The following is a 13,145-nucleotide window of genomic DNA, read 5'->3' as shown; positions in this document are numbered from 1 at the left end:
AGTTATTAATTATTGTGATTTACAATATATTTTATATAATATCTCTCTCTTCATCCCAGTTTATGTGGTATAGATGAAATTTTTAGAGTTAACGAAATCTTTTTATATATTTTCAAATCTTTTGAAGCTATTAATTATTACGATTTATAATATTTTTTAATATATATAGTGATAATAGACAAAAAAAAATTAAAAATTTTAAATTACCAAACTACCCCTACTACAAGCAGACAGGTTGACGAAATCTCTTTTTTCCATTTTTTAGTTAAAATGTATTAAAGGTAAAAGAGTAAAAATGTTTAAAAAGGTAAAATAGCATAGTCAAAATATCATTCTGGCCAAATTTTGTGGCCAAAAGGATTTTTCCTAAAATATATACATTTGAGGGTTGAAATATACATATTTTAAATTTTGGGTGTGTCGCGACTTTCAAAAGATTGCAAGTTGTAGTGACAATTATGGATCTGCTAAAGCATGTCCGCAGTCCCTTTCCAGAATACTTTATTTCTAAAAAAATAATTGGTCAATTCATTAGCGTGTGATAAGAAAAGAAGAAGTTCATTGCTTTGAATTGGTAATATTTTGGGCGACGAAAAACTTGAGTCTGCACTTGAAAATATAAAAACATTATAGAGTAGTGTAGCAACATTTGTTTAACTATGGCTGTTTTTGCATCTGTATCATACTTTGTTTTGATAATCCCCTTTGTCACTTCATTGTCTTTCAATTTTGATAGTTTTAATCCCAATGATCAGAATATAACATATGAGGCAGATGCTTATCCAAACGGTGTAATTCAGCTCACCAAAAACGAGCAGGGTAGTGGTTTAAACGATAGCATAGGCCGAGCTACATATTCTAAAACACTCTATCTTTGGGACAAGGCATCTGGGAATATCACCGATTTCACTACGCACTTCTCTTTTGGAATCAATTCACTGGGCAAACGTTTTTATGCTGATGGTCTTGCCTTCTTCCTCGCCCCTGCAGGTTCAAAAATTCCTGATAAATCAGCCATAGGAGGAAGCCTAGGCCTTCGAGTTTATGATGGACCAAATACATCGAAAAATCATCCTTTTGTTGCTGTTGAGTTTGACACCTTTAAGAACTATTATGATCCACCAGGTGATCATGTAGGTGTCAACATCAACTCCATGGTATCTGTTGTTAATGTGACTTGGTTTAGTAGCATTCCGAATGGTAAGAGAACTGATGCCTGGATTAGTTATAATTCAACCTCAAAAAATCTTAGTGTTGTCTTCACCGGTTTCCAACCACAAGGGAATACCACAGTCACTTTCCTGCAGACTCTATCTTACAATATTGATCTGAGGGACTATTTGCCAGAATGGGTCACTTTTGGCTTCTCAGGTGCAACAGGATCCCTCTTTGCATTACAAACCATTTATTCTTGGAATTTTACTTCTTCTTTAAAATATAATGACAACATAACAGATCCAGATGTACCCCTACAAAGCCCTGTGCCACATCCAGATGTATCCCTACTAACCCCAGATCCAGATCCAGATCCTTCAAGCAAAAAACTGTCAGGACTAGTAATTGGATTGATTTCTGCCGGTTGTGTTTCGGTAGCTCTATCTGTTTTGATATTGTTTGCATTTTGGAGAAAGAGGAAGGTCAGAGAAGATGAAGATGAAGATGAAGATGATGATATTATTGACGGGTCCATGACTAATGAATTTGAAAGAAGCACAGGTCCAAAGAAGTTCTTGTACAGTGAGTTGGTTAGATGTACAAATAACTTTTCGCAGGAAGAGATGCTTGGCCAGGGTGGGTTCGGAGGCGTTTATAAAGGATATCTCAGTGAACCCAACTCCTATATTGCTGTTAAGAGGGTTTCAAGTGAGTCAAAGCAAGGAATAAAAGAGTATGCATCAGAAGTCAGGATCATCAGCCGGTTAAGACATAAACACTTGGTGCAACTCATTGGTTGGTGCCATCAAAAAAGAGAACTTCTACTTGTCTATGAGTTTATGCCTAATGGAAGCTTAGATTACCATCTCTTCAAGGGAAGAAGCCATTTGACATGGTCAATAAGATTCAAGATTGCTCAAGGCTTGGCCTCAGCGTTGCTTTATTTACACGATGAATGGGAACAATGTGTGGTGCATAGGGACATAAAGTCGAGCAATATTATGTTGGATTCCAATTTCAATGCTAAACTTGGGGATTTTGGTTTAGCTAGGCTAGTTGACCACGATAAGGAATCCCAAACAACAGTTTTGGCAGGCACGATGGGTTACATGGCTCCTGAATGTGTCACCACTGGCAAAGCTAGCAAGGAAACAGATGTCTATAGCTTTGGTGTTGTCGCATTAGAAATAGCTTGTGGAAGGAAACCTATTGATCCTAAAGCTGAGGAGCATCAAGTATATATTGTTGATTGGGTTTGGAGACTTTACGGGATGGGAAATCTTCGTGAAGCAGTTGATCCTAGACTCTCATCAGAGTTCAATGAAGAGGAGGTGGAGCACTTGCTAATTGTTGGCTTATGGTGTGCTCATCCAGATAACAATTGCAGGCCTTCTATTAGGCAAGCAACTCAGGTACTTAATTTTGAAGCTCCGTTGCCCACACTCCCTCCAAACATGCCTGTACCGACATATTGCAGTCCACCACAATATGGACCAACAACTTCATTTGCATCACCATACAACTCCAATTGTCCTGGGATATCTGAAATACACTCTTCAGGGACTAGAGACTACACTGGTTCTTCAAATAACACAGCAGCTTCTGCAGCATCTTCGCCTTCCGCGTCACTTTTGTACACACGTTGATATTGTCTTATAAATGAACAGGTCTTTTATTTCCCTTCATTCAATCTTTCAATTGCAGTGTCCAACTTTTGCTCTATGTGTTCTTTATTATTTCTACTGTTATGTAGATAATTGAATGAATCACAATTCTTGTACAAAGTCTACATTAAATAGTGTAAATACTCTGTTCTTAAATACATATCTATTGAGCTTAATTGTAATCTGATTTGTGTACTTACATCCTGTATCATTTGTTTCCTCGAGGACAAAATATCTAGCTGGAAAAGACGCATGCTGAAGAAGTGTGTGACCATTTCATCTAAAAGCTTAAGCTATTTTTGAGAGCACACTTTTATCATTAATTTAGTTATATTCTCAACAAGGCAAAGGCCCATTGAACTGATTTTATGGAAAACATCAACGTGCATACAAAAGTGCTACTAAAGATGAAGATGAAGAGGCTGTGTTGTATGAAGAATCAGTGTTGTGTGTATTCATTTAATATCATCGAGCATGGGTGATCTCAGGACAATTGGTATCATATGGTGGTAGATATTGTGATGAAATACAATATGTTGGCACAGGCTTGTTAGGAGGAAGGGCAGGCAATGGACCTTCAAAATTAAGGACATGAATTACTTGCCTAATAGAAGGCCTGTAATTGTTTTCCGGATGAGCACACCATAAGCCAACAATTGGCAAGTGCTCCATTTACTTCTCATTGAATTTTGATGACAGCGTAAGATCAACTACTTTACCAAGATTTCTCATCCCATTAAGTCCCTAAACCCAATTAACAATGTTTACTTGATGATCTTCAGTTGTATGATCGGTAGGCTTTCATCCACAAGCTATTTCTAATGAGACAACACCATAGCTGTAAGCATCTGTTGTTCCCATCTCCAAGTTTAGCAATTAAATCAGTACGAATATCCAACATAATATTGCTCGACTTTATGTCCGTATGCACAACCTATTCTTCCCATTCTTCGTGTAGATATAGCAACAGCTAAGGCTCGAGCAATCTTGTATCTTATTGGCGACGTCAAATGGATTTTTCTATTGAAAAGATGGGTATCCAAGCTTCCATTAGGCATGAACTCATAGGCAAGTAGAAAATCTCTTTTATCATGACACTAGCAAATGAGTTGCACCAAATGTTTATGTCTCCTGACTTCTGATACATACTCTTTTATTCCTTTCTTGGACTCCATTGAGGCCCTCTTAACAGAAATATAGGAGTTGGATTCCCTGAGATATCCGTTACAAACCCACCCCGCCCAAGCATCTCTTCCTGCGAAAAGTTACTTGTACATCTAGCCAACTTACTGTACAAGAACTTCTTTGGTCCTGCACTTTTTTCAAATTCGTTTTGGTGAGTTCAGTAAACTGAGTTCAAAAGGAAGAAACATGTATTTATAAGATACTTAGAACACTTCAAAAGATATGTTCTATTTGATGAATTGGAGAATGAAAATACTATTGAAATTGAATCACAAGATGTCACATTTCTAGAAAATAATTTTCCTCAAAAGGGTAATAAATGAAAGTGAGACTCTTTACAAAATGTCTAATCCAATAAATTAAGAATTGTTTCCTGATCCAATTGAAAGTTTGAAATCCCAAAATCCTATGGAGGAATCTGAACATTAATTATGTAGATGTACCAGTGAAGGTATTTCGAAACAATCTTATGAGATTAAGGACCATGTTTTCTTGTTATCTCCTACAGAATAGGATGAACATGTTATAATACTCTAGAGGTTTGCATAGGATATGATAATATTTCAATATTGTAAAATGACTTGATTGTTATACTATTCTCATCAATATTTGACTCTTGAATTTATGTTTTATTAGGGAATAAAGAATACTTGTTGCTTCCTCTAAAATTAGGACTTCATCAATTTCAACTATCCTGTTACTATCTTTGCTATGAAATGGTAATATTTTGCCGACGAAAAAAATTGACCAACTCCTTATTCTGCACTTGAAAAGATGAGAAAATGAAAGGGATATATTCAGTAGTCTAGCAATCTGATAAAACATTTCTCTAACTATGGCTGTTTTTGCATCTTTATCTGCTCTCACATACCTTGTTTTGATAATCCCCTTTGTCACATCACTGTCCTTTAATTTTGATAGTTTTAATCCCAATGATCAGAATGTAACATATGAGGCAGATGCTTATCCAGCAAATGCTGTAATTCAGCTCACCAAAAACCAGTGCGATAGTGGTGCAGACTATAGCATAGGCCGAGCCACATATTCAAAAACACTCCATCTTTGGGACAAGGCCTCTGGGAATGTCGCAGATTTCACTACGCACTTCTCCTTTAGCATCAATTCACAGGGGATGAACATATATGCTGATGGTATTGCCTTTTTCCTCGCCCCTGCAGATTCAAGAATTACTGATAACTCAACTGTAGGAGGCGGCCTTGGCCTTGCAAATTATTATAGTCGACAAAATACATCAAGAAATCACTCTTTTGTTGCTGTCGAGTTTGACACCTTTAAGAACATTGATGATCCACCAGGTGATCATGTAGGCATCAACATCAACTACATGGTATCTATTGTTAATGTGACCTGGTTTAGTAGCATTCCGAATGGTACGAGAACTGATGCCTGGATTACTTATAATTCAACCTCAAAAAATCTTAGTGTTGTCTTCACTGGTTTTCAACCACAGGAGAATACCACAGTCACTGTCCTGCAGACCCTATCTTACAATCTTGATCTGAGGGAATATTTGCCAGAATGGGTCACTTTTGGCTTCTCAGGTGCAACAGGAACCTACTTTGCAATACAAACCATATATTCTTGGAATTTTACTTCTTCTTTAAACTATAATGACAACATAACAGATCCAGATGTACCCCTACCAAGCCCTGTGCCAGAGGTTACTTCAAGGAAAAATAAGTCAGGACTAGTGATTGGATTGATTTCTGGCGGTTGTGTTTCGGTAGCACTATCTATTTTGATATTGTTTGCATTTTGGAGAAAGAGGAAGGTGAGAGAAGATGAAGATGAAGATATTATTGATGGTTCCATGACTAATGAATTTGAAAGAAGCACAGGACCAAAGAAATTTTTGTACAGTGAGTTGGTTAGATGTACAAACAACTTTTCGCGGGAAGAGATGCTTGGGCAGGGTGGGTTCGGAGGTGTTTATAAAGGATATCTCAGGGAATCCAACTCCTATATTGCTGTTAAGAAGGTTTCAAGGGAGTCCAAGCAAGGAATAAAAGAGTATGCATCAGAAGTCAAGATCATCAGCCGGTTAAGACATAAGCATTTGGTGCAACTCATTGGTTGGTGCCATGAAAAAAAAGAACTTCTACTTGTCTATGAGTTTATGCCTAATGGAAGCTTAGACCACCATCTTTTCAAGGGAAAAAGCCATTTGACATGGCCAAAAGATTAAAGATTGCTCAAGGCTTGGCCTCAGCATTGTTTTATCTACACGAAGAATGGGAACAATGTGTGGTGCATAGGGACATAAAGTCGAGCAATATTATATTGGATTCCAATTTCAACGCCAAACTTGGGGATTTTAGTTTAGCTAGGTTAGTTGACCATGAAAAGGGATCCCAAACAACAGTTTTGGCAGGCACAATGGGTTACATGGCTCCTGAATGTGTCACCACTGGCAAAGCTAGCAAGGAAACAGACGTCTATAGCTTTGGTGTTGTCGCGTTAGAAATAGTTTGTGGAAGGAGACCTATTGATCCTAAAGCTGAGGAGCATCAAGTAAATATTATCGAATGGGCTTGGAGACTTTACGGGATGGGAAATATTAGTGAAGCAGTTGATCCTAGACTCTCATCAGAGTTCAATGAAGAGGAGGTGGAGCACTTGCTAATTGTTGGCTTATGGTGTGCTCATCCAAATAACAATTGCAGGCCTTCTATAAGGCAAGCAATTCAGGTGCTTAATTTTGAAGCTCCATTGCCCACACTCCCTCTAAACATGCCTGTACCGACATATTGCAGTTATGGATCAACTACTTCATTTGCATCACCATACGACTCCGATGGTCCTGGGATATCTGAAATACAGTCTTCAGGGAGTAGAGACTACACTGGTTCTTCAAATAACACAGCAGCTTCTGCAGCATCTTCGCCTTCCGCATCACTTCTGTACACACGTTGATATTGTCTTATAAATGAACAGGTCTTTTATTTCCCTGCATTCAATCTTTCAATTGCAGTGTCCAACTTTTGCTCTATGTCTACTGTTATGAAGATGATTGAATGAATCACAATTCTTGTTCAAAGTTTACATTAAATAGTGTAAATACTCTTTTCCTAAATACATGTCTATTGAGCTTAATTGTAATCTGATTTGTGTACTTANAATGAACAGGTCTTTTATTTCCCTGCATTCAATCTTTCAATTGCAGTGTCCAACTTTTGCTTTATGTCTACTGTTATGAAGATGATTGAATGAATCACAATTCTTGTTCAAAGTTTACATTAAATAGTGTAAATACTCTTTTCCTAAATACATGTCTATTGAGCTTAATTGTAATCTGATTTGTGTACTTACATCCTGTATCATTTGTTTCCTCGAGGACAAAATATCTAGCTGGAAAAGACGTATGTTGAAGAAGTGTGTGACGGCCATCTCATCTAGTAGCTTAAGCTATTTTTGAAAGCACACTTTTATCATTAATTTAGTTATATTCTCAACAAGGCAAAGGCCCATTGAACTGATTTTATGGAAAACATCAACGTGCATACAAAAGTGCTACTAAAGATGAAGATGAAGAGGCTGTGTTGTATGAAGAATCAGTATTGCGTGTATTAATTTAAGGCTAAGGCTCCAACAATCTTGTATCTTATTGGCCAAGTCAAATGGATTTTTCTATTGACCCACTCAGGCAAGTATTGTGAAATATTCCTTGGAGTTGGAAACTAATTTCTGAGCAGGTTCAAAGCTTCATAAAGGTCAAAGAGGCGAAGAATGAGCAACTCCTTTATTCTAAACCGTCGCCGTCGTTCCTCTTAATTCAACGTTTAATTTTTCCACATCTTATTCTTTTAAAAAAATGATACGACAATTCAAATATCATGAAAAAGACATATTTAGAGTTGATTTATATTGGTATGTTACAATATAATTGTGGTACTCAGTCCTCCTTTCTCATTTTCTATTTCCGTTTTCACTCTTTAAAAGATAAAAATGATTTCTTTCCTAATGTAATTACCATTCTATTGTCTTCTTTTTCCATATAAAAGTGATAGTCATCCCAAAGTGTTGTTGAAACCAGTAAACCCATAAAATGGAGAAGAATATATAATGGTTGAGAACTAAGTAATGGAGAGTCCAGCAAAAAAAAAACAATGATTATACAGAATTTGCATATATGTTGTTGCCCTGTAGAAACGACAACATATAAAAGCTCCAAAAGTATGGTTAATACAATATAAGTTAGCAACAGTGGAACAGTTCACTACATGTTCTATCAATCGAACCTGAAATTCACTTTCCATCGCTCTTTTTAGGTTGACATAATATAGATAGAGAGTGCCAAGAAAGAACACATACCTATCACTTTTGGAAGGTTTGGAACCCTTACTCAACATAGGGTCCAAAAACCCGACATACCCTTTTTTTAGAGCGTATAAGGGGAAAAGATATTTTTTTTATCATATTACGCAATAGTTAAAAATTACATCATCAAAAACAATGGTCAATCAGTCAATAAAATTTTGAACTTTTCAATTGTAGAGTTGAATCATACCTGGAAACTTAAAAATATACGATGTTTAATAATGTACGAAGATAATTCTAGTTGGTTCTCACTCCATCTTTCTTTTATGATATGTGTAATGCCAACAGTGAAGATGTTAGTCTTGTCATTTAATTTTTTTTCTAAAATTCGGCAAAAGATGGTCAGTATTGTTGTACTTTCAGAATTCTAATAAGGAACACATTTTTCTTGTGGAAAGTTGTAGTTAAAACTTAAAAGTTTTGATGCACATGTTGATATCACACAAATCAACTTACTTTTCATCATATTTATAACACTACTGTGACATTAGTTGAAGTAAACATGTCTTAAAGAAGACAAAGTTCTCCCAAGCTTCATATTTTCTTTTTGAGATTGAAAGATTAATTTTTATCTAATATTAACAAAAGGTTGATATAGGAACAAAGACAGAGAGAAGCCTTGACGGTGTGACCAAAGAAATTACGAAATCCCTCTAACAATATGAGAAATGCGAATTAATAGAAGGATGACAATGACTCACTCCAAGAAAGACAATAGGAGAAGCTGGAAGAGTTGTACAAGGTGAGGTAGGTGCACAAAAATAGGCCAGAAAAGTCAGGTTTGTTCTGCAAGTCAAAAAAGAGGTGAAATACACCTATGTTGTCAATGAAAGCAGTTGTTTAGGAGTAAGAGAAGAGTGAAACTCAACTTCTATAAAAAAGCTCTATGAAATTATTGCCACAAATGGATGTCACCACTTATAACTGAAGATAAGAAAGATAAAAACTATGCATTAGTGAGAAGTGAAAAAAATCTAGAGCTCAACTCCATGGCTGAAATTAGATGTATGATTAAGCACTTAGTAAAAATTCCTTTGGGGTAACTTTCCCAATCTCTCGAAACGGCATAGTGTATCTTGTCGGTCTATATTTACAGTAAGTTAAAATTCTATCCTGTTGACTCCAAAGTAGGAGAAAACTTTGGTCTCACGGCAATCACTGTACTGTTCCAATATGGGTGTGTAAGTATCCAATGTAAGTAAATCTATTTATTTGTTTAGTGTGTTTTGATGATCCACCGAAAGTATTCAAATGCATATCACATCCGTCCCCAACCGGGTGTGTCAAGGACTCAATGCATATGAAGGATTCAAAAAGACGTGGCGGTATCTTGAAAAAACATGTATCAATCAACCAAGTAAGTTGGAATTAAGAGAAGTGTGTACATTTTGTAAGGAAATAGTAGAATCTTACGAAGCACTGCAACAATGAAGAAAGATTTGAATCACAATAATACATATTTAATATAAATTTCTTAACATACTGAGTATATTGTTTGCTCGTGAAGCTGTCAGGAACATTCTGATTTTACACCCCAACTTCTTCACTATCCAATGTACCCATGGGGACATTACTATTTTCTTTTCCTGCAAATTATTGGAAAGCATGCATACCAAAAATAGTTAGCGTAAGATCCTCATAGGTGTATGAACTTTATTATTTCCACAGACCACATATTTATTGGACGAAGATAAATCAAAAGATTCAAATAGAAGAAAATATATAGTTGAAGCTCTAAAGAAGATACTGGTTATTCATTATTGTTGACTTGTTTGCCTGGACACAATTGAGCGAATCTTTATCAAGTCATCAATCTTCGAAGCACTTAATGCTATCTAGTCTAATTTAATTCAAAAAGTATAACAATGAACTAATGAGCCTTCGAAATAGAGGTCGAAAGACTAACATGAAACTTATTAATGTAAGCTCAATATGAAGTAATGGCTAGAATAACTTAGAATGACCTGTTGAGACAAACTCAATTTCAGTTACTGCTTTGCCTTTCTCCTTGCAAATTGGAAAGTCTTTTAGCAGCAAAGAATATGAACAATGTACTAAAAGTCTACAACAATAACATACTCAATTTTATCCTTATCTTGAGAGATAAAGAAGTTGTTTCTGATGATGTACTAAAGTCTAAATGATATAGTACATCTAAAATTAAGTAGGACTTTGTACAAAAACCAAAAACAATCAAAAAATTAAAATATATAAAGTAGATATTTCCTACCCATCAAACATTGATGCTTCCAAATGGAACAAATACACATATTATAACATGCATTGAGATGAAACATCAGGAAAGTGCATTCTTGATTCCATGTTGGAGAGAAATCTAGGGCGAAATTGTTCTATAAAGCAAAATAATATAAGCTGATGTAACCAACAGTTCAGAGCATGAACAGGAAAACTCAGCTTGACATCTATGGTGGAATCTCCATGTAAACCCTTTGACACCAAACTCAACTTTTCTACTTTGCTGGATTTTTTCAATACCCGGACAACAAAATTTTATTATCAAATTCAAAAAATTCTGGATAAATTTGATCAATTTATCAAGGCCCAGTAGGATGAAATCTGACTTAAAATGAAATAGATTTAGAGAGTTCCAGATGGAGAAATGCAAAAACCATCCCAAAACTGAAGAGTACAAAGATCTGAAATTAAAAGCGTAAAGAATAGGAAAAAGAGAAACCCACAAAACCCTTGAAACCCGAAGCTTCCAAGCACTGAAACTCTGAAAGTCTGAAACCCAATTTTGCTCTTTTGAGGGGTTTTGGTGGTTCGATGATGAAGATAGTGCAAGACACGTGTTGAATAGGAAAGAAAAAAAGAAATAGATGCAATTATAGACCACAACTCTGCAGTACACTATAATATGCCTTTAGTACAACTATTAACTGCTGTGTTAGTCCTAGCTCTTGTTGGCTTATAAATAAGAGAATACTGTTGTTGCAAATCTCCCATGGATCAACGGATCCTCTAGGTTGAACAATTTGCTTACTTCTTTACATGGTTCTGCTAAAACATGACCCCTTCTACAAAACAAATTGGAGTCAATTAATTAGCGTGTAAGAAGAAAGGGAATAAAGATACTTGTTGCTTCCTCTATAATTATAAGGATTTTATCAATTTCAACTATCCTGTTACTATCTTTGCTATGAAATGGTATACTTTGCTGACAGAAATATTGACCAAGTCCTTAGTCTGCACTTGAAATGATGAGAAAATGAAATGGATATATATGATTAATTATATTCAGTTGTCTAGCAATCTGATAAAACATTTGTCTAACTATGGCTGTTTTTGCATCTTTAACATACCTTGTTTTGATAATCCCCTTCGTCACTTCATTGTCCTTCAATTTTGATAGTTTTAATCCCAATGATCAGAATTTAACATATGAGGCAGATGCCTATCCTACAGACCGTGCAATTCAGCTCACCAAAAACCAGCTGGGTATTGGTTTAAACTATAGCATAGGCCGAGTTACATATTCAGAAGCACTCTATCTTTGGGACAATACCTCAGGGAATATCACAGATTTCTCTACGCACTTCTCCTTTGAAATCGATTCACATGGAGAAAAGTTATATGCTGATGGTCTTGCCTTCTTCCTCGCTCCTGCAGGTTCAAGAATTCCTGATAACAAGTCAGCCGCAGGAGGCGGCCTTGGCCTTGCAATTGATAGTTGACAAAATACATCGAGAAATCATCCTTTTGTTGCTGTTGAGTTTGACATCCATCTGAACCAGTATGACCCAAAGGGTGATCATGTTGGTATAATGCAATCTGTTGTTAATGTGACTTGGTTTAGTAGCATTCCGAATGGTAAGAGAACCACAAGGGAATACCACAGTCACTGTCCTGCAGACTCTATCTTACAATCTTGATCTGACGAAATATTTGCCAGAATGGGTCACTTTTGGCTTCTCAGGTGCAACAGGAAGATTCATTGCAATACAAACCATTTATTCTTGGAATTTTACTTCTTCTTTAAAATATAAGGTGCCAGATACTTCAAGCAAAAATAAGCCAGGATTAGTGATTGGATTCATTTCTGGCGGTTGTGTTTCGGTAGCAGTATCTGTTTTGATATTGTTTGCATTTTGGAGAAAGTGGAAGGTCAGAGAAGATGAAGATGAAGATGATGATATTATTGATGGTTCTATGAACAATGAATTTCAAAGAAGCACAGGACCAAAGAAGTTTTTGTACGGTTAGTTGGCTAGATGTACAAATAACTTTTCGCCGGAAGAGATGCTTGGGCAGGGTGGGTTCGGAGGTGTTTATAAATTATATCTTAGGGAATCTGACTCCTATATTGCTGTTAAGAGGATTTCAAGGGAGTCAAAGCAAGGAATAAAAGAGTATGTGTTATGAATATGGTTAATGGTCCACTCACACTTAGGCGCAGCAACAGGCTAAAAGCTGTACCTAAATATTTGGAGGAATACTCCACTACAGGAACCAACAAGGGGACAAATGTGTCAGACATGCCAAAAGCCACAGATCACCACATAGGGTTCTTCTCCAAGCAACAAAACCTATAAATAGAAGAGACATACAAGAGTACTGCTTATGCATATTTTGAAAGTTTATTTCTTTTCTTAGTTTTCCTTTTAGTTGCTTTTGGTAGTTGAATGGCTGTAGTTCTTTTTTACTTTTCTCAGCAAGTTTGGATTCCCTAAAAGCTTGTATTTCCTATCAGTTTATCAATACAAGTTGGTTCATATCATTTGGTGCTTTCATTGACCCTCCTCTACAAATGGGTGACGGGACACATAATACTCGGCTCAAAAC

At 36.1% G+C, this 13,145-nt stretch overlaps 1 protein-coding gene and 2 pseudogenes across 2 annotated transcripts; all 3 read left to right on the top strand.

Moving 5' to 3' along the window:
• The first annotated feature begins 585 nt into the window (after nt 1–585).
• Nucleotides 586–7,202, top strand: LOC125865861 (L-type lectin-domain containing receptor kinase IX.1-like). Of its 2 annotated transcripts, none has more exons than XM_049546117.1 (2): nt 586–2,822; nt 7,152–7,202. In XM_049546117.1, exon 1 carries the CDS (start codon nt 660–662, stop codon nt 2,799–2,801), a length of 2,142 nt encoding a protein of 713 aa, XP_049402074.1. In that variant the 5' UTR covers nt 586–659; the 3' UTR covers nt 2,802–2,822; nt 7,152–7,202. The 2 variants fall into 2 exon arrangements, with proteins under 2 accessions (XP_049402074.1, XP_049402073.1); XM_049546116.1 differs by lacking the exon at nt 7,152–7,202 and adding an exon at nt 6,960–7,016.
• Nucleotides 4,840–6,938, top strand: LOC125863929 (L-type lectin-domain containing receptor kinase IX.1-like; annotated as a pseudogene).
• A 4,436-nt stretch (nt 7,203–11,638) lies between the features above and the next one.
• LOC125863928 (L-type lectin-domain containing receptor kinase IX.1-like) overlaps nt 11,639–13,145 on the top strand; it is a 2,349-nt pseudogene continuing 842 nt past the window's right edge.

Source organism: Solanum stenotomum, chromosome 5 (genome assembly GCF_019186545.1).
Source record: "Solanum stenotomum isolate F172 chromosome 5, ASM1918654v1, whole genome shotgun sequence".
Taxonomy (NCBI): Eukaryota; Viridiplantae; Streptophyta; class Magnoliopsida; order Solanales; family Solanaceae; genus Solanum; species Solanum stenotomum.
Note: the sequence above shows the minus strand (reverse complement) of the source record. Positions and strands in the feature narration are given on the sequence as shown.

Excerpts from the sequence above, each read along its gene's own strand:
- LOC125865861 (XM_049546117.1), top strand. The coding sequence starts at position 660 with ATGGCTGTTTTTGCATCTGTATCATACTTTGTTTTGATAATCCCCTTT.